Consider the following 19,893-nt stretch of genomic DNA (forward strand, 5'->3'; position numbering starts at 1 on the left):
TTGGTCAAGGTCAATAGCAAAATCCTGCCTAGAAGGCTTGCCTAAAGCCACAGATGCACTGTGTGTGTTTGTGCAGAGTGTGTGTGTGTGTGTGTGTGTGTGTGCGTCTGAATTTGTACTCACATCATTTATGTGAATGAGTAGTGTGCGCTAGCTTTGTCTGCAAGCCAGAAGTTAGATCTCACACATACGTCTCAAAATGTACGAATAAAATGTAAACGTAGTAGGATCTAAATCAGGAGGAATATTCCTGATGATACTATCGTTCTGATATATTTGCACAAATATTGATAAATATTTGTATTTGATAATACTGCAACATCTTAAATGAATGATGCTGATGCTGGCACTGTAGCTTCTCCCTTCTGATTGGCTAAAACACGTGCACGCACTCTGATGCTAGTGAAACAGGTGGTATAAACAGTATAAAGAGAAGGTAAACAAGGCAACAAACAGCAACAAAAAGGTGAATATCTTAACTCCTGTTTGGAACAAAGGTGGCGTGTGAGGACACATTAATTGCAATGAAGACGGCCGGCCTGCAGGTCTGAGCGCCAGCTTCAGACAAAAGCAGAGCAGGTTAAAGCTATGTGGAGAAGCTTCAGGTAAAAGCAGGAAGTAGAGCGCTCACACGTCTGTGTATGTGTGTGTGTGTGTGTGTGTGTGTGAGAGAGAGGGAGAGAGCATGCTAAATGAAGTCACTCGCCATCAAAAGACTGAATTGCAGAAGTATTCTCAATGTTTGAGTCCAGCTGACTGAAAAGGAGGAAAATCAGAAAATGATCAAATGTCTCTTCATTGAGTTCTGATGGACAGACTTCACTGGCGCTGCAGTTGTCTAAGTAATATTATCTGCTCTCCAGTAGGGGTGGGCGGTATAAACTGTATACGGTAGAAACGATATAAATTTGGCCAACGGTAGAGATTTTGACTATACCGCTCTAGCGCGATAGCGCATGTTGATGGTGTCATCAAGCTGCGCCTGTTTTGGTCGAAAGCATCGCAGCGGCTGCGAACAACATCATCTGCAAATTATGCCGGGCGACAGTAACAGCAAAGAGACGAAGCACTTTTGGAATATGGGGAAAGCCAAAAACTGCGCTTCCTCCACTTCCCTACCATCGATTCATTAATGCTGAATTCCCTAACAACTGCTCTATTCCCATTTTGTTGCAGTATATTAATGACTATTGGATGGATGATCTCAGTTGTTCTCCTGACTGAAGTTTGGTCCGTTTACAGCATCCTGCCATGCGACTGCATTTGTCCCTAACCACCAGAAACCCTCACGTTAACTTTTATCGAGTGGAAAAAAGTTAGCGGCCATCCTTCAACTTCACTGTGCTAATGTTATGCTAACGTAGCTGTTTTGCTAGCGATCACGTAGCACATCATTATATAGCAGCTAGCCCAACTTCAGTAACCCTACAAACGTCACTGCTGTTTAGTTTTCTGTCTTCATTTATGTTGGAAGTGATAGCAGAGCTGTACGTTTGAATGTTTCAGAAATCTCTCAGTCAGAACATGCTATATCATGTTTAGGTGGAAGCTAGCGAGCTAACTTCCTGTTCTAACTCCGTTAAATGTAATAAATTCTATTTTCATGGATGCCTGGAAGTTAAACTTATTTGTTACACCTGGTAAAGCAGCAACACTGGTCATTTTATTAAAGATGAAAGAATTTAGACAGTTTGTAACTCTCAGTGATGCCACAGTGATCGTTTGACTTTGGGACCTGAACCGGACGGAGTTTAGGACCCAGATTACTCCGCGAGGCTCCTGACTACAGCAGCCGTAATGCTCCGACAATCCATCAAGTGGTGCAGCTTCCTAGCTTGCCAAAGTCGTACTAAAACATTTTTGACAGATTTTTGAGCGCCGTGTACCACATAAAATCAGTTCGAGGTCAGTAAGCACAACCAGAATTCATACATAAGGCGCACCGGAGGAAATTAAAGGATTTTAAGTGCGCCTTATAGTGTGTAAAATACGTTATACAGAAGAAAAGAATATATCGCGATATATATCGTTACCGCACATGCTTCAAATTATACCGTGATATGGATTTTAGGCCATATCGCCCAGCCCTACTCTCCAGTATGTCAATCAATACTGTGCTCCCATTGGTGGTCGCCTCAGTCCCTTTGTCTCAAAGTTCAGTTCAGTTTTACTTATTTAGCACAACAGCAGTTGTTAAAAACTGTACAATACACACAGAGAAAACCCAAAAATCAAACAACAGTCCTTTGAGCAAGCGACAGTGGGAAGGAAAAACTCCCTTTTAACAGGAAGAAACCTCCAGCCGAACCGGGCTCAGGGAGGGGCGGGGCCATCTGCAGATCTCCAGACCAGAATACGTTTGTCGTCCGTCAGTGGGGCTCCCTCTGACTCCACTGCAACTTCGCTTCAAGTAAAACACAGAGGGCTGTCAACTCGTAAAGCACCGTGAAGAACAGCTTTATCTGGTGGCTGTAGCTCAGGTGGCAGAGCAGGTCCCCAACCAATCAGAAGGTCGGTGGTTTGATCCCAGGTTGCCTCCTGGCTGCATGCCAAATATCCTTAGGCAAGATACTAACCCCATGTTTGCCTACTGGTGGTGGTCAGAGGGCCCGGTGGCGCCAGTGTCCGGCAGCCTCGCCTCTGTCAGTGCGCCCCAGGGCAGCTGTGGCTACAATGTAGCTTGCCATCACCAGTGTGTGAATGAATGGGTGAATGACTGAATGTAGTGTAAAGCGCTTTGGGGTCCTTAGGGACTGAGTAAAGCGCTATACAAATGCAGGCCATTTACCATTTAATATGTTTGGGTTGTTTGTCCAAGTTTGAATCAGCTTCGTATAGGAAGTACTGTTCTGTGTTATACATCGTTACGTTACCACGCAGGTTTGTGGGAATAATGAGCCAAACGTTCCAATAAAGTTATCTGATGTTTGATTCAGATTGAACTCACTCCTGAGCGCGTTCCAGCAGTAAAGCTGTAAACTTTGGGGAAAATGGGATTTGTTTGGCTCCTTAGCAAAGTAGAACCATTCATGCATCAGCAGCAATGCTGCACAATACGCATGCAGCACAGTCATGGATAAACCCTCATCGATGCTCTGTGTGTGTGTGTGTGTGTGTGTGTGTGTGAGTCACAAATAGACAGCAGCAGCACCATGTTACAGTTTCAGTACTGTTTACTGTCGCTATGTTAGATCATTAGCAATGCAGCCGTGAACCGCTTCGACTCTCTATGTTGGAAGTTGAGGGAGAATTCCAGGTGAAAATTCCAACTTCAGATGGCCGTACCATGAGCCGAATGGTTAAATTACATTAAACAGTGAGGAAAATCAAACTCACAATTTAATCTCTGTTCTATTTCAAGTGGCTAAACTGTTGCAGAAGGATGTGCTAATTAACAATCACCGAATTTTCCTTCAACTTTTTGGTTTTCCAACAATTTAAAAAGCTGCTGTCTTTATTCATAACGCAGCCCTTTTATATTTTCATATTTATGTTTGTTTGAAATTGCTTGAATGTGCTTGAATAGACCAAAGTGACCTTTGCCCACCAAATTCTACTCAGTTTATCCTTCAGTCCACTTTGGTTCCACATATGAAGAGATTTCCTTCAGATTTACAGCAGCTTGACAGCATACTTCCTCACCATTATCAAGGAAACAAACCAGTGTGGCAGTAATGCAGTCAGACACAAACAGAGGCAGAGCATAAGTCCATACACTTCTCAAAACCCAGAATCATTACTGTCGACCAAAAACATTTGACCTCGAGTCAATCTGCTGAATATTCTCATATAACATCAGTAAAACTAAAATAAAAGCTGTGTGATAGATAAATAGCAGTATATTCTTCTTCTTAGTTGGAAATGTGATGAAATGTGATGTCTCCCTCGCTTTATCTGAAAATGATTAAATCCATTTTCAGATAAAGCGAGGGAGACATGAAAAAAATGACATCTCAAGTACATCGGCACCTGTAATCTAAATACACCTGAAGATGTATTTATATACTGTATATTTATATTTTGCATATTTAATTATTGTTTTGACACCTCGACCGACAGCATTAATCACAAACACACATGCACATATGACTTCTTTTGGTAAATTACAACAGTAAATTTCACGTAAGTGTGAGGAAAAAGAAAAAAAGTATCATCTCTCCTTCTCTTTATTAATAATCCAGGGCAAAAAAAAAATGCATCGGGCCAATTTAATGTTCTGATTGTGCTGACTCTGCGATAACGGTCCTCTGCAGCTCGCAGCAGCCACACAGACGCTGAGGTCACGATCACACACAGAGGTTAAAGCCAAGCACAGTCCACGTGTTCCTCTGGGCTCGACACACATGCTCCAAAGGTTTGTGACCCCTGACCTTTATGGCCCTGAGGTCAATAGTTCAGGGAGTCAGGCAGTGTGTGTGTGTGTGTGTGTGTGTGTGTGTGTGTGTGTGAACTGCCACATATAAGGAGAGAGAGAAATCACAGAAGCTCATCTTTAAGAGAACAATCAGTCTGATTTTAGAGGTGAAAGTGTCGCTCATGTCACTCAGGTGTGTCGTTCTCCACGACGGGACTAGATGGAAGTCGACGGTGCTCCATTCCTGGGGCTGAGCACAACTATGCATTTCCACTGCAGCCATAATTTTTCCTGCAATCATGACCCTGGGTGTGCACACACGGATGTTTCTTAATTAAGACTAGTTTTATTTTTCCAAGTCAGCTAACATGTTTTTGTCTTGTGCTCTTATTTCACAATAACATGATTATAAGGAAAAGCTTTGTAACTGGGCACATGAACTCATATATGTCAGAGCCTAATGTTTCTGTGGATGTACTGAGAACATGACAGTATGATGACAACAGGAACACTAAAACTGCACACAGTACATCAGCTAATCAGACTAAACAACGTTGGCCTACTGTAAACGTTCACATCAGAGACTGTGAGGACTGATTTGTTTCTGAGGCCTCAAATGACAATTCAAGGACGTGAACCTTTATGTTTAGCACTGTAGGTCATCAAACGACGCAGACTTTAAGACAAGTGTGAGTTTAAATGTGCACCACAGAAAGAAATTAAGCCAAATGTATTGGGTGAAGGCAAAAAATAGCTCACATTAGCATAGCAACATGACTGACTAACGTCATCAACAATAAAAATATAGTTGCTGTGTTTTCTAAATCAATGTGAACTAAAATCAAAACACCCATAACTAATTACAAATGATGTTTGACTGTCCTACATTATTGAAACAGATACAGCAACTCGTCTGATTTTGTTGAAACACTCAGTTTGTAGCTGCCTCGTCATTGTTGTTTGTTAACATGTTAACATTTAACCATAATGCCTGTTCAGGTGCACAGCAGGCTTCAGGTAAAGTCCTTTTAGATCAATCTGCAGCCCTCAACTTAAAAGCCATCGTTCTGTTCACAGGCAGGAAGGTGTGACTCGTGAAAGCTTCAGTTATACACCTGTCAGGATTTTGTAGCTCACACAGGTGGGACTTGTGATAAATAATTTAGTTATTAAGCATGTAAATATGGCTCTTTGTGTTTATTCTTTCAGCACTGCTCACAGGTTCAAAAGACCAATTAGTTCGTGCACACAAGGAAGTGCGTGTTTGTGTTTAAGCAGGGTGGCAGATGAGCTGGATGAGGTTGAAGATCACTCACACCCACGGACACTAGAGCCTCTGGGGAGACCACACATGTGCACGCACGTCAGAGAGTCTTCCACTGTACTCGATAGAAACGTGTGATACGTGGAAGTCGATGATACATTTAAAAAGGGGGAGCAGAGAGGAGAGGAGCAGCAGACCGTGACACTTCAGACATACGGCAGGACCGAGGAGAGACGAGGGGATGAATGAGAGAAACGGAGAGATGCAGAAACAGAGGCACAGGGAGATATATCCAGCTGTTTGTCCATCCTCGCTTTGCTGTAATGAGCCCATGTTTGGCTCTACGGAGCATTGCCAACGCCTCATCAAACTTCTCCAAACTCTAACAAGCCAAACTGCTATTTAGATTTACCTCCTACGGACGCTGAACCGAACCCAAACAACTAAGCACATAACAGCGTGACGCTCCCTTAAATGGACACTTTGACATTTTGAATTTTAGCTGTTTATTTTTCTTTAAACAGACACTTGTCAGCATGTGGGGGAACATTTTTGCTTTTAAGTTTTCATAAAATGGCTCGGCAGCATTGTTAGCTTCGCTGAGCATATCTTCCACTTGCCGCCTGCTGTGCCCTTTGGCTGAAATGAGGGAAAGCTTCTAAGTCATTTAGAGATTCACCTGGTGAAGAAGCAAATGTGCACACACATAACCGTGCTCTTATTACAGCCAGGAAGCCACCGGCCTCTAGCTTTAACCCCAAAAACCACATTTTCCTCTGGGAAAGGCCATTAGAGTTTATGTGGCTGACAGCTGCCCCTGTGCTTCACAAACAGCGACGCTCGGCCAAACCGAGGAAAACTCAAAAAGAACAGCAACAAACACCCAGAACCTAAAATTCACTCTTTCAGTACGAACGCTGGTAACTCAGAGCTTTACCTGCTCATCCGATATCATTCAAGACAAAATTATTTGAAATGTTGAATTAAAAAACTAAATCTGCGATAAGCCAGAAGCCATCATCCACGCCATAAAACTAGCCATCCTCACCCCTGACATCTAAAAAAATAAAAACTTGTCCCATTCTTCTTTCCCTTTACGACAGCGGTCCCCAACCCCGGGCCACGGACCAGTACCGGGCCGCAAGAGTTCAGGCTCAGGTGTGAAATTTATGGTTTTCAGGGTTTTATCGTCTTTTCCTGTGTTGCAGTTGTGTGTCTTATTTTGAAAGAACTATTTACGCGTTCCATAGTGACCAGAGAGCATTATGGGGCAGAGAGGAGGATGTTACTCTTAATGTTGTTGGCGCATTTCAGGAGGACGCTGCTAAGTTACACAGTTACACAGTGAATTCGCGTTTATTATTATATTTACAAAATACCACAGTTTTTGTCTCGGTCGTATCATTTTATTTTGTTGTATTTATCCGCCACACCTTAAAGGCCGGTCCGTGAAAATATTGTCTGACATTAAACCGGTCCGTGGCCCAAAAACGCTTGGGGACCGCTGGATTACGATACATTTACAAGTCGCAACGAGAAAGCGAGCTTTATCCACGGACACTTTTATTGAATGTCGTTATGTCGAAATCAAGCGACACACTTTACGACAGGACCTCAGAAAAAACAGTCCAAGACCAGATTTGGGCATCGACACATCAAATCTGGTGTTCAAACTGCATCGCTTAGAAAATATGCCTTGGAGGCTTTTAAGGTAAAATACCCCAGAAATACACAAAAGCAAATCACGATGGGATTCAGATGCGGCACCGGGGAATTCAACTGCCAACCCAACAACAGATTATACATAACTACCAGTTTTTCTTTTTCACGTTCTCTCAGCTCGATCCCTTTCAGATAGATTTGGATCATTTGTTTTGATGGGAAAAACTTAAATAATTGTTTTATTTGAAAAGCTGAATAATATTTACATTAAACACTCATTACACTCTCAACAGTCAAAGCAGCTAATTCAGCTAAGTCTGATACCTGACCTTGTCCTTACTACAGTCCAGGACATGTTTAGTGTTGGACTGGGCAGATGTGAAAGCCTGTGTCCATAAAACCATAACTGTCTGCATGCTAACCTCTGATGTGAGGACCAAACCTTAAAAAAGGGCGTTGGTCACATCTTTGAACGTTATGGTGGCTTTTTATTGTTTGCGCTCCCAGTAAAGTTTTACTATCGATCGTTCATTGTTCGGAAGGTCTGACCTACTTCCCTCAAGTATGTTACCAAAGTCACAACGCACTCGGTCGACGCAAGTAGAAACGAACGAGTGTCAGATGACGGACACCTGCCTGGCTGTCTGCGGGGGCTCATCCGTGATCTTCAGGTCGCTCTGAAAGTGTGAGAGCAGCAAAGCTAACAGACTACAGTCGCTCACTCAGAAGTACAGGGAAAGAACAAAGCTCCTCCAAAAGTTTAATGACCTGGTATAAACTTTACTGCTGAGTAACACTGTGTAACACACCAATCTGAAGTTTAACAGCAGCTTGTGTTGCATCATAATGCTACCCATATTTAAGCCTTGTGTGCTATTTTTACCCAAAGTCAGTGTGCTAACTAAGCTCCGCGGTCACTAAGTGAGAGGGGATAAAGTGTCAGGACCCCAAATGCATGCGTGATCCTCTTAACCATCAATCAGTGCTACTGTCAACAACAACCACAGGCCAGTAAACACGGCCAGGTCCTCGATCAACATCATCCCTCCTACATCAGTGTCACCAAAATGTCTTTTTTAAAATCAAAAACTGTGATCCCAACATTGATAGAGAGAGACGAACCAATCTATATGTTGATATTAAAATTAATTTGAAATCTGTTTAGAACAGAATGAGCCTACAGCTGAGTCAGGATGACGCTGCCATGCTTTCTTACCACACACAGTGTTCAGTTTTTTCAATTCTTCCTATTCTCATTCAAAGAAGAGTAATGCTCTTTAGCTTTAAAGCAGCACAGTGAGGATGTTCTCAGTTTTATGGACCATTTTTGAAGGTTTCTGGTTCAACGTTTCAGGTTTTACAGCCTGAGACCTTAGTGCTGTTTTCAGTATAGTACAGTATTGTTTTAAACATAAATAAACGCTAATTCCAAAATCAAATGTACATGTACTTTTCCTATGAGTCCATAAAGTAATGTTTATGAACAGGTAGTATTTTGTGTGCCCTTTTCATATATGACAAACCAGCTACTCCAAAAAGACCATTTTGTGAGCAGGTAGGATCCAAAACAAGCGAGCACTACGGCTTCGATCACATCCATGTCTGCATCCTGCCGTGAGTGCACGACTCTGCATGCAGAAGCTTCCTTCTGCACAGGACGAAGGCAGGCGACTGGAGCTCAGAAGAATAAAGCATTTTTAAAACTTGTGTTCAGTGTTATGGTTTTATTATTATTACCTCACTCTATAAGGTTCTGTGCTGAGAAGCAATAATTGGACAATCATGGCATTAGTAGAAACAAACTGGTGTGTCTGAGAGATTAATGCCACGTGCTACTCACCAGCAGACATCACCCCGAGATCCATAGCTCAGTACACTTTATATTTATTTATATTTTTATCAGGACGCTGATTCATTCATGGACTTAACGAAAAATAATTTTTACTTTATTTTGCAAACCTGCAGCCGAGCGTGATGTAAGTGAGAAAAGGGCAGGGCAATATGGCCAAAAATATTTATCATGATATATATTTGAAAATTTGCGATAACGATATAACTGACGATATAATTGACACGAGACAAAATACAGGGTGGGCCATTTATATGGATACACTGTAATAACATGGGAATGGTTGGTGATATTAAAGTCCTGTTTGTGGCACATTAGTATATGTGAGAGGGAAAACTCCTCAAGATGGGTGGTGACCATGGTGGCCATTTAGAAGTCGGCCATCTTGGATACAACTTTTGTTTTTTCAATAGGAAGAGGGCCATGTGACACATCAAACTTATTGGTAATGTCACAAGAAAAACAATGGTGTGCTTGGTTTCAACGTAACTTTATTCTTTCATGAGTTATTTACAAGTTTCTCTTTGTTAAAATGTGTTCAATTCTGCCCATTGTGTTGGATTGTCAATACAACCTCTTCTTGGATCAAATTGACATGTTGATATCTGGTGACACGTGAGTAAGCGGATCAAAATCGTGTTTCATATGCAAGACAGCCTACGAGACCACCCATCTCCCATGCTACAGTTAGCAAACTGCTTACTAAGTTTCGTGAAACTGGTTCAGTGTTGGATTTGCCAAAATGTGGACGCCAAGAAAACTGTCAAATGAAGAAACATCAGTGGCTGTCCTAGCTTCATTCAGCAAGAGCCCACAGCGTATCACTCGCCACATGTCACTGGAGAGTGGCATTAGTCGAACATCCTTCGGTGGATATGAGCTACTCACAAATGACACCCTTACAAACTCCAGCTACTGCAGCATCTCAACGAGGATGACCCAGATCGGCGCACAGAATTTGCAGAATGGGCAAAATAAAAATTGAAACAGGACCCTCAGTTCACGCAGAGAAGATTTTGTTCAGTGATGAGGCAAACTTTTATGTGAATGGTGAAGTTAACAAACAGAACCACCACTATTGGTCTGACACTAACCCACATTGGATGGATCCCCAAGACTGTTGGACCAACAAAAGTGATGGTTTGGTGTGGTATATGGGGTACAACGATAGTGGGTCCATTCTTCATCAATGGAAATCTCAAGGCCACTGGATATTTGAAATTGCTACATGATGATGTGTTTCCCTCTTTATGTACTGAAGCTGGAACGTTCCCTGAGTTTTTCCAGCAAGATGGTGCACCACCACATTATGGGTGCCAGGTCCGAGCATTCCTAGATGAACAGTTTCCTGGAAAGTGGATTGGTCGTCGTGGGCCAGTTGAATGGCCCCAAGGTCTCCCGATCTGACCCCTTAGACTTTTATCTTTGGGGTCATCTGAAGGCAACTGTCTATGGTGTGAAGATACGAGATGTGCAGCACCTGAAACTACGGATACTGGATGCCTGTGCTGGCATTTCTCCTGCGGTGTTGCTGTCAGTGTGTGAAGAGTGGGAGAAGAGGGTTGTATTGACAATCCAACACAATGGGCAGCACATTGAACACATTTTAAAAGTGGTCAGAAACTTGTAAATAACTCATGAAAGAATAAAGTTACATTGAAACCAAGCACACCATTGTTTTTCTTGTGACATTACCAATAAGTTTGATGTGTCACATGGCCCTCTTCCTATTGAAAAAACAAAAGTTGTATCCAAGATCCAAGGCCGACTTCTAAATGGCCACCATGGTCACCACCCATCTTAAGGAGTTTGCCCCCTCACATATACTAATGTGCCACAAACAGGACTTTAATATCACCAACCATTCCCATTTTATTACGGTGTATCCATATAAATGGCCCACCCTGTACTTTACAACTCCACAACTTTATTAGTGCAAAAAAACCTCATCAATGTATTTTCACTTAAACAAACAGCTGTTTTTTATGTGCATTAAAGCGATATAAAAATTTAACAGTGCAAATTCCTCACTGACAGTTTAACAAAAAGGCATTTCCAGTGGAAACTGGCCGACATATCCTCAGCATAACTATGTATAATATCCACAAAACTTAAAAAGAGGTTATACACACACAGTACGGTAATATTATGTTGAAGCACAGTACGTATCACTCCGCGAGGCTCCTGCCTACGATAGCTGTAATGCTCCGACAATCCATCGAGCGGTGCGGCTTCGCAGCTTAGCAAAGTCGTACTAAAACATTTTTTGGCAGATTTTGGAGCGCCGTGTACCACATAAAATCAGTTCGGTAATAACGACGGCCCGCTAGCATGCTCTACCAAAAACTGTGCTTTGGTGTGTATCTGACGGACGAAAGCCAAACCAGTGCCACACCACTGAAGTTGCAGCATTTTTACAAACCAGTTCTGGTTCATCTGGTTCATTTAACGATCCGCTTTCCCCCTTCTCATTCTCCGTTGCCACCATGCTTTTTCTGCCATGTGCGTATGAAAACAAAGGCACTGCGCATGTGCATTTTACCCATATTCTATCGCGATATTTCATTTTCTTATCATTGCCTACCATTATACCGGTATTACTGTGAATGGTATGATATGGGCCAGCCCTAAGTGAGAATCAGTGCATGCGATTTTCCCCAGTGTGGGATTAATAAAGTGTGCGTCAGAATACCCTCCAAATCTGAGCCCATAGTTCCCAGATGGTTCCAATACGGAAAAGTGTCCACTAGGGCAGGGCCATATTATACTGTCAATTATATCGTCAGTTATATCATTATCGCAAATTTTCAAATATATAACGTGATAAATATTTTTGGCCATATTGCCCTGCCCTAGTGTCCACTCCAGGTCAGGAAGAAGCTGCTGCTCTGAGTGGAGGAGTTTGGGCGGGAGTTTAGTCCAGAAGGGGAAGGACTGGGGCAGCAACGCTGAAGACAGAGCTGTGAGTAGCTGTCAGCTTACCTGTCCTACCCTCGCCTATGAGCACCAGCTTTGTCTGCTGACCAAAAGTTATATATATATTTATTGAACTGGACCATCAGCGCTGTTTTTGACCAATCACGGTGGGCCGTCTGGACCAAACTTGCCTGTTTTTTTTGTCCCAGTCCAGATCTGGATTCAGCCAATAATAATAATAATGCTCATTTATCTACATTTAGCAATTAAGATGTCTTCTGATCAGAATATTACACATGTGATTATTTAACAGCCTGTGTGTGATGTTCCTTTTACACACAGTATGCTAGCAATTACAAGTTATTAAACATGGCAGTCAGACAATCATGTCAACTGTTCCTCGTCCAGTCGAGCTGTGATTTCTGAATCACACATCCACACAAACAAAAACCTAATTCTGGTCAAACATCTCTCGTACCTCACACGATCCATTTCTTTCCTAAATAACTTCAATAATCTCTTGTGTGTGACCGGCTGTGTGCAGGTAAACCCATCTGGTTACATTAATGTGTAATGTTTGTGTTGCCTGGCAACAGCAGGAAAGAAAAACTCAAATATCAGAGCTGAGATGTTATCTCACTAATGTAATTGCATTGAATAACAGACTAGATCCAATTCCACTAATGGGGAAGGTGACTCTGTTACTCACAGTGACTAAAAATACTAAAGTCACAGTGACTAAAAATCTTGAGAGCCTTTTCAGCGACTGGCACAAACACAACCCAGGTTCCACTGGAGAAAGTCTGGGGGGTGATGGCTGATTTTAAATGAAAATGAACGTTATAATAAATCTTGAGCTTGTTTTAATTAAAATATTTATTTCCATAATAAGTTCAACAGCCTCAGATTCAGGCAAATATGGCAAACTACACAAAAGGCAGTCGCTAAAGCGTTTAAGTTTCAAAATAGAAAAAACAAAACAGACTAAATTGTCAATTCCACTTAGAAACAAAATATTAATTCTAAAAATAAATCTTAGGTCGTTTTACAGAAGAACAGACAAAATTGACTAAAACACAGTTTTAAGGTCTTTGTAAATGTATTTCAGACCAAATCTGTTTTTAAGTCACCAAGCTCTCCGGTATGTTACGTGTGGAGATAGTGGTGCAAACCTTTTTTTCTCTGATCATCATTCCTTTTTTAGAAATTGTCAACAAGTTGCCAGCATATCTCGACCAGAGGCAATTAAAATGCTCAGTGAAGTGAGACGCAGGGCAGATGGTCGGGCAAAAAGTGGCACAAGCCAGCTTGATGCACAACTGGTAACACAGGTTGTCTTTGCTTAGGTCTGAGCCACAGCGTGCCCACCCTCGTGCCAAAAGCAACGCATGTCCGCTGATGAAATAGCTCAATTTATCTTGTGCCTTAAATTGTTGTCATCTATTTCACCAATCAATAAACCACAAAACGTGGAAGTGTTAGGGAGGCTAAACATCCCACTTTGAAAACATGGATTTAATTATTTCCATAAGACATATTGAACTACAATGAACTACATATTGATTGATTTTTTTTTTTTAATGAAAGAAACACAAATGCAGGAGGGAAAATATTCAGGAAAACCACAATGGCTTCCATCATATAAGGGCTGATGTCACAGGAGCTACACCTTGTTGTGATGGAGGTGTTTGTAGCCTGTCCCAACAGCGGTACTGGGATTTTCTCCCACAGGGTTCAGACTGCTCCTTGGTTTTATTCTGCCAGGCAGTTTTCTTTCTAGGTGCGTAATCAGACTTACCTGTCCTGGAAGACATAAGGTGAATTTAAACTAGCGGTCAACAAAGAAAACCAGCCACACTCTGGGCCCCGAGGACTAGACTGGAGGATTACTCCTGCAGACTCTGTCACACACATTGATTTTGTCCTCGAACTGAACACCTGAAGGCAACAACTTCACTAGACTGTAAACACTTTACTCATGAATCCTGTGGCAGTAAGGGCTTCGTCCCCACGACTGTGCTGTATCATACTGTCCACAGCATACGGGCATACATAAAAACATCATATCACGATGTCATTGCTATACCATCGCCATGCATTCCTGTTGTGCACACAACAAGGAGGCGAGCCCTGCATGGCCTCAGCCTCTGATGAAGATTTCATACCTAATAAAGGAGCTACTTCAATAACAAAGCCCAGTACTTTTGTTCCAGTTAAAGGTGATGTGTAACCTAAGCAGTGCTCAGCTGTACTCCATGTGACAGGAAGAGCAAACTGTGGAGAAAAATGACTGATGCAGTTATATGATTGAAAAGCAGGGCTTTAAATGGCCAAAAGGCCAAGTTACCTTAGTCATTGTTAAATTAATGTGTTAAGCAATTATTCTACATGGTTTATTGAAATGTTTTAGGGACAGCACTACCTGGGCTGCTTTTGTGCGTTCGACCTTTGCTGTGTTACTCCTATTGTAACACTGCTGCTGGTAGCATGTTTCTAAAGACTCACACTTTAACTTGGAAAGTGTACGATCCATGACAGGAGCTCATCGAAAAAGAAGGATGAAACACGCCTATCGTTTACTTACCCTGATAAAGGCTGCGCCTGTTCAGTGGGTTTTTCTATATCATCACAAATCATTATCACAAATGTTCTTGAAAGGCTACAACGCCCTCCCTTACTCAGCCCTGATATCCAACTGTAAGGTTTTTAACACAAGTACTTTACAAGAGTTGGAGTGGGTAAGAGCTGTGAGTACAGCGGCTTCATCCACCTCCTGCTGTTTAAACATGACGCCTATTAGAAACACGTTTGCTTAAAGGGAGGGTAAAGGAGCAAAAGTGCTGAAGTGAATTAAATGATTAAGTATAAGATAAGCAGGAAAAACATAGGAAAAGTGAATCATGCAAAGCTATTTGCAACGTCCCAGAACAAAAGTGCAGAACTGGAAGTTACTCTAAATTTAATCAACATGCGTTGCCTTTGATTCAGGCCAAAACATGACGCCATGCTGACGATGGTTACAACTTTTAACGCTCAATGCTTCCATCCAGGTGTTAGTAGGGCTGCTCGATTATGGCAAAAATGATAATCACGATTATTTGCACTGAAATTGAGATCTCGATTATTTGACGATATTTATTTAACAATAACAATGTATTGAATAATGGCTTTAAAGATTGTCAAACAATAATATAAAATAGTGTGCAAATACTGATTACAGTGCAAATGTTTGCAATATAAAAAATAAATGAAAAATGTAAACATCTATGTTTAGTTAACTCCAAAATACTGCACAATATTTGATCCACGTCTGACTCCGCGAACCCATAATGTTTCCACCAATGTTCCCTCAAATATTTCATGTGTCTGAGCGAACACACAAACTCCCTGAGCGTCCCTTGGACCACTGTGAGCGACATCAGACGTGTGCACTGTGGTCACGCCAGCATCGAATCCATCCAAGTTACATGTTTATTAAAATGATCAAATTACAGCATTTACATTTATGTTAGACTACTTTTAATTAACTGCTTTAGCCCACTTACAATGAAAATGTAAAAAATCCTGTTCATGACCTGTGTAGTATTTTAACACTATTGGAAGTAAAAATAACTTGAACTCCAATTTTGAAAACACAACTTTCTTCTTTTCTTTTTTTTTCATAAAGCTCTGACTTGTATTATGAGTCTCTCTGGGAGAGAGTCTGTAACTCTGTCTGCCAAATACAGTATATAATGACCAATGCTGGGCAATTAATTATATAGTTACTACTTCAAAAAAGTAACTCAGTTTGACAAACAACAAAGTTTTTTGCAGCTATTTGTTTTTAATGCAGCCAAGGCGTTTTTAAATAAACATTTCAAACTATTTACAGAACAATCAGCTGTTCTGCATCAAATCTGATGCCACACAAATTATTTGTGCCACTCCAAAACATAATTTCTGTCCACTATGAGATAAAGGAGAACAACAGCCTGATACCTGCAGGCCTGACAGCAGGAGATGTATCACTGCTGTAACACCTGTAACATTCAGCAGCCGCCTCATTGTTCTGACACACACAACAAAACTATTGACTACACTACACACTAACTAACTACACACTAACTACACTCTAACTCACACACTAACTTCCACACTAACTACACAAGATTTGCACTAAAGCGTCTCAAATCTCTCACATCTCAGAACACCGCCGTACCCTCCTAAAAACTTCCCCGTTTCTTAACAACTAGATGCCACGTTGCCATATCATTTTTGATTGGTCCACACGGTACTCTTTTTCGACCAATAGGAAAGGGTGGGGCTGTAACTTTTTGCTCACAGCACAGGCTTTCGGCGTTTTCCTTATAAAACGCGCGGGTTTTTACCGTTCTTCCCGCAGTAAATATAAACAACGACAGTATTCAGGAAGAAAACCAAACATTGCAGATATTTTTATCATAACTCTGGTTTTACGTGGCCTATCAACACAATTTAAAAACTGGTATAAAGTCCACACTTTTCCCCGTCTGTCCTGCTCACATCTCCAATGGTTGGACACGTTGTCATTAACGTGGCTTCACTCCACATCAGCCACGTCTCTTTTTCGCTTTGCTCGCTAAAACACCGGTGTCGGCACATAAGGACGCTGTCATAGCCTGTCAGCGACGCTGATTGGCTGCGTATATATTTAAATCAAAACAATGTGAATCGCATTATTGGCTGGACTATAGGATAAGGTGGCATCGTTCTAATCCCATACAGGAGCAGCCAGTCACTTACTGACTAACACTGCAAAACAGAATTGTTAAGATAGTTTTAATTTTAATTTCAATTCAGGTTAGATTTTTTTTGTGCACAACGCAGATTTTCTGTGAGCAGAGACCGTGCCCGTGCCAGCAGTGCGCAATTGCGCACGTGCGCAGCTTAGAGGAACATTGGTTCCCACACCACTGAAGTCGTTTTACCTCTCTTTTCAACCAACGGCATTTTTCTTCAGCAGCCATTATCCTCTCCTCTACAAATAACTTCTGCTTAGCTTTCCGAGCTTCCCTCGGGTCCTCTTAACTGTTGTGACGCATGTTCGAAACGCAGAGAGGTGCGCTCGATTTGCCACACGGAGCAGCGCGAAAGTAAAGCACGAGGGAGGTGCTAATAATCGGCTCAGTCATTTTTAATGATCGTTGAAAACCCAGATCGTAATCGAGATTAAAATTCGATTAATTGAGCAGCCCTAAGTGTTATCTCGTCCCTTCTTCTAAAATATTTTTCACCTTTAGCAAACCAGAAAAGTACAGAATGGGTTTGAAGGCCTACATCACCACTCAGGCTGCACGATGTGGTGTTGTGTTGATAATGCATTTTTTCATCACAATCCACTGATTTTAGTGACAAAAAGGTTTTACTGTCACACAAACCTGGCCCTACGTTTCTCCATGTGGTGGGACACACCTGTTGATGCACAGATCTCTGCAGTAAACCAGTACTCTACAAATAATGAATTTATCCATCTACTAAAGGCAGGAGATAAAGTTTTGCACCCTGCTCATTGTACCTGCATGATGCATGTGACTAAGTAGTAAAGTTTGACGGCCTTCTCTTTTCCCAGTGTTTCGTGTACAGTGAAGTATTCCCACTCCTTTTTCCAGTTTCCAGAAGTCTTCATCACTCACTGTGTTTGCTGGACACTTATCGTTGGCCAGAGGGAATGCAGCTGCTTTGGTGATTTCAGTGCATCTCTGTGAGCTGGATGGATGTGCTGACAAGCTGCACTGGCTGATGTTGGACTTTTCACATTAGCAACCACTGCAGTGTTTTTCTTGGCTTTAATGCATTCGTTGTACTGCAGTTAGTGGTGTGTAACTGCAGACACACAGCACTCTTTGCACATTATTTCATCTTGGTTGGTCACTTCCCAGAAATCCAAAGTATTTGCAAACAACGGATGACGATCTGCTTCAAGTTCCAAGTTCTTCACCTTTAGCTGTGATTTTTGTTTCGATGGTCTGTTGTGTATCTGTCTTATCTAGTCGACATCCAGGAAACTTTAAGCTTTCGTTGACACACGTCATTCGATCATATTCGTTTAGTTGTGGGAAGCCTAAATGGTGACTGAGATCGTCCTAAAACTACCAAAACTGCCCTAGAGCTGGGAAATGGATTATTCGATCACTCTTCACTTACATGTACAAATAAGCTTGTAATCATGGGGCAAGAAATGATGTGAGATAGACGGGAGGTCGGTCACTGACACCCAACTATCCGTGCAGCACATTTCACTTTGAAAGCATGGATAGGAACATACTCCCTGACTGAGTGGGCCTTCAGTAAGAAAATGTTTGTTAACATGCATAAATGTCTGTGAGTGGATCAACGTGTGCACCATCACGAGCTTAACAGAGGCCTGAGACACAGGTACACCTAACCCTCTCCTGGGCTGCTTGAATCAAAGTTTGTGCTTCCCTGCAACATATCTGAGTGAGACTGCTGGCTGTGAGTGTCCTGCAGCAGACTTCAACCATGTGAGCATGCTGGGGGGGTCAGTCAGCTGAAACCTGTGCCCCCCCCTTTAGACATTAGGCCTTCACAGAGTTTTAATGCAATAATTCACAGTCTGCTGCACAGTCTTTGTAGTAATTAGTCGTTAATTACATACCGCTTCTAAGTTTGTTAACGGAACTGCCATCAAAATAGTGACCCTCATCATCACCACCATCATCATCATCATCATCATCATCCCCGCGTCTGTCAGCTCTGATGTCGCACTGTGGGCTGTGAGGCCTCCGCTGATGCACACAGACAGTAAGTCACACCGGTACTAACACCACCGAGGACGAGAACGACGCTTTTACCTGGCGAGTACAGCCGTGCTAGCTGTCGGGCCCCGGCGTGCTGCGGTCCCCAGCGAGGCGCCGCGCTGCGTGCAGCCGCCCCATGCTCGTTACCGTTCGGATCCTCCTCCGCCATGGACCGGTGCCTGATGTCGGTCTCGGAGAGAAGCGACGCCGCCATGACTCTCCCCGCTTTGGGCTTTCAGCTACAAGACATCCACCGTGGAGCTGTCCCGGGCGATAGTGTCACGGCCTCCGGCTGTCGCTGCGACGGAGCAGAGGAGGTAGGCTCAACCGAGTGATGCTAGCTGGGATGTTACCGGAGCAGCCTCGTGCCACCCGGAAATACACACACGGACCTATTACACGGAGCTGTACCCGCCACTGCTGTGAACGTGCAGCAAGCGACAACCAGACAGTGTTGCCAACTCCTCAGTAAGGAAAATCGCTATTGGTTGTCCTAAAAAGTCGCTAGAAGTCGCTAAATGACGTCATGATGGCGCGGTGTGGTGCTGTTCAACTAAGAACCCTGTCGCCTAATTTTGCATAATTGGTCATGCTAATATAATTGTAACCTATGTTGTTGGAGAGAGAAATAACATCGTGGAAGAGACATAAAGTGAGTAAAAAACGTCCTAAATGCATTTAGAGTTTATTTAGAACTACAAATTAAATTTCTTTTAGCAATTATTGTTTTTTAATGTCACAACACCAACCCTGCTCCTTTACCCGGGCTTGGACTGGCAAAAATGACCCGAAATAGGCACTCTGGTGGAGTTACTTTGTGTGTGTGTGTGTGTGTGTGTGTGTGTGTTTATAAGTAGTTTTAAACCTTGTGATCCACAAAACAGCATAAGAGTGGCATGTAAAGAAGAACTTCCTGCGTTACAGCACCCGCTGCAGTTGTTGAGATATGTGGGCAAAAGCGATACGCGTTTTGATACGGGCGACACGGGCGGTTGCCCGGGGCGATATCGTTTTTTTAGCGACTTTCTTTAGCAAAAAAAAAAAAAAAAAAAAAGTCGCTATTGGGAAT

The 19,893-nt window shown here is 42.4% G+C and overlaps 1 protein-coding gene across 1 annotated transcript in view; it reads right to left on the reverse strand.

The window, feature by feature from the left end:
* The window catches only part of si:ch211-212o1.2 (uncharacterized protein LOC492735 homolog), a 48,335-nt gene extending 29,042 nt beyond the window's left edge, over window positions 1–19,293 (reverse strand). The window contains exon 1 of the mRNA XM_031748940.2: window positions 18,879–19,293. Within this exon, the coding sequence (XP_031604800.2) occupies window positions 18,879–19,038 (160 nt within the window). The 5' untranslated portion in view covers window positions 19,039–19,293. The remainder of the gene's footprint in view (window positions 1–18,878) is intronic.
* Window positions 19,294–19,893: the final 600 nt, after the last annotated feature.

Source organism: Oreochromis aureus, linkage group 7 (assembly GCF_013358895.1).
Source record: "Oreochromis aureus strain Israel breed Guangdong linkage group 7, ZZ_aureus, whole genome shotgun sequence".
Classification (NCBI taxonomy): Eukaryota; Metazoa; Chordata; class Actinopteri; order Cichliformes; family Cichlidae; genus Oreochromis; species Oreochromis aureus.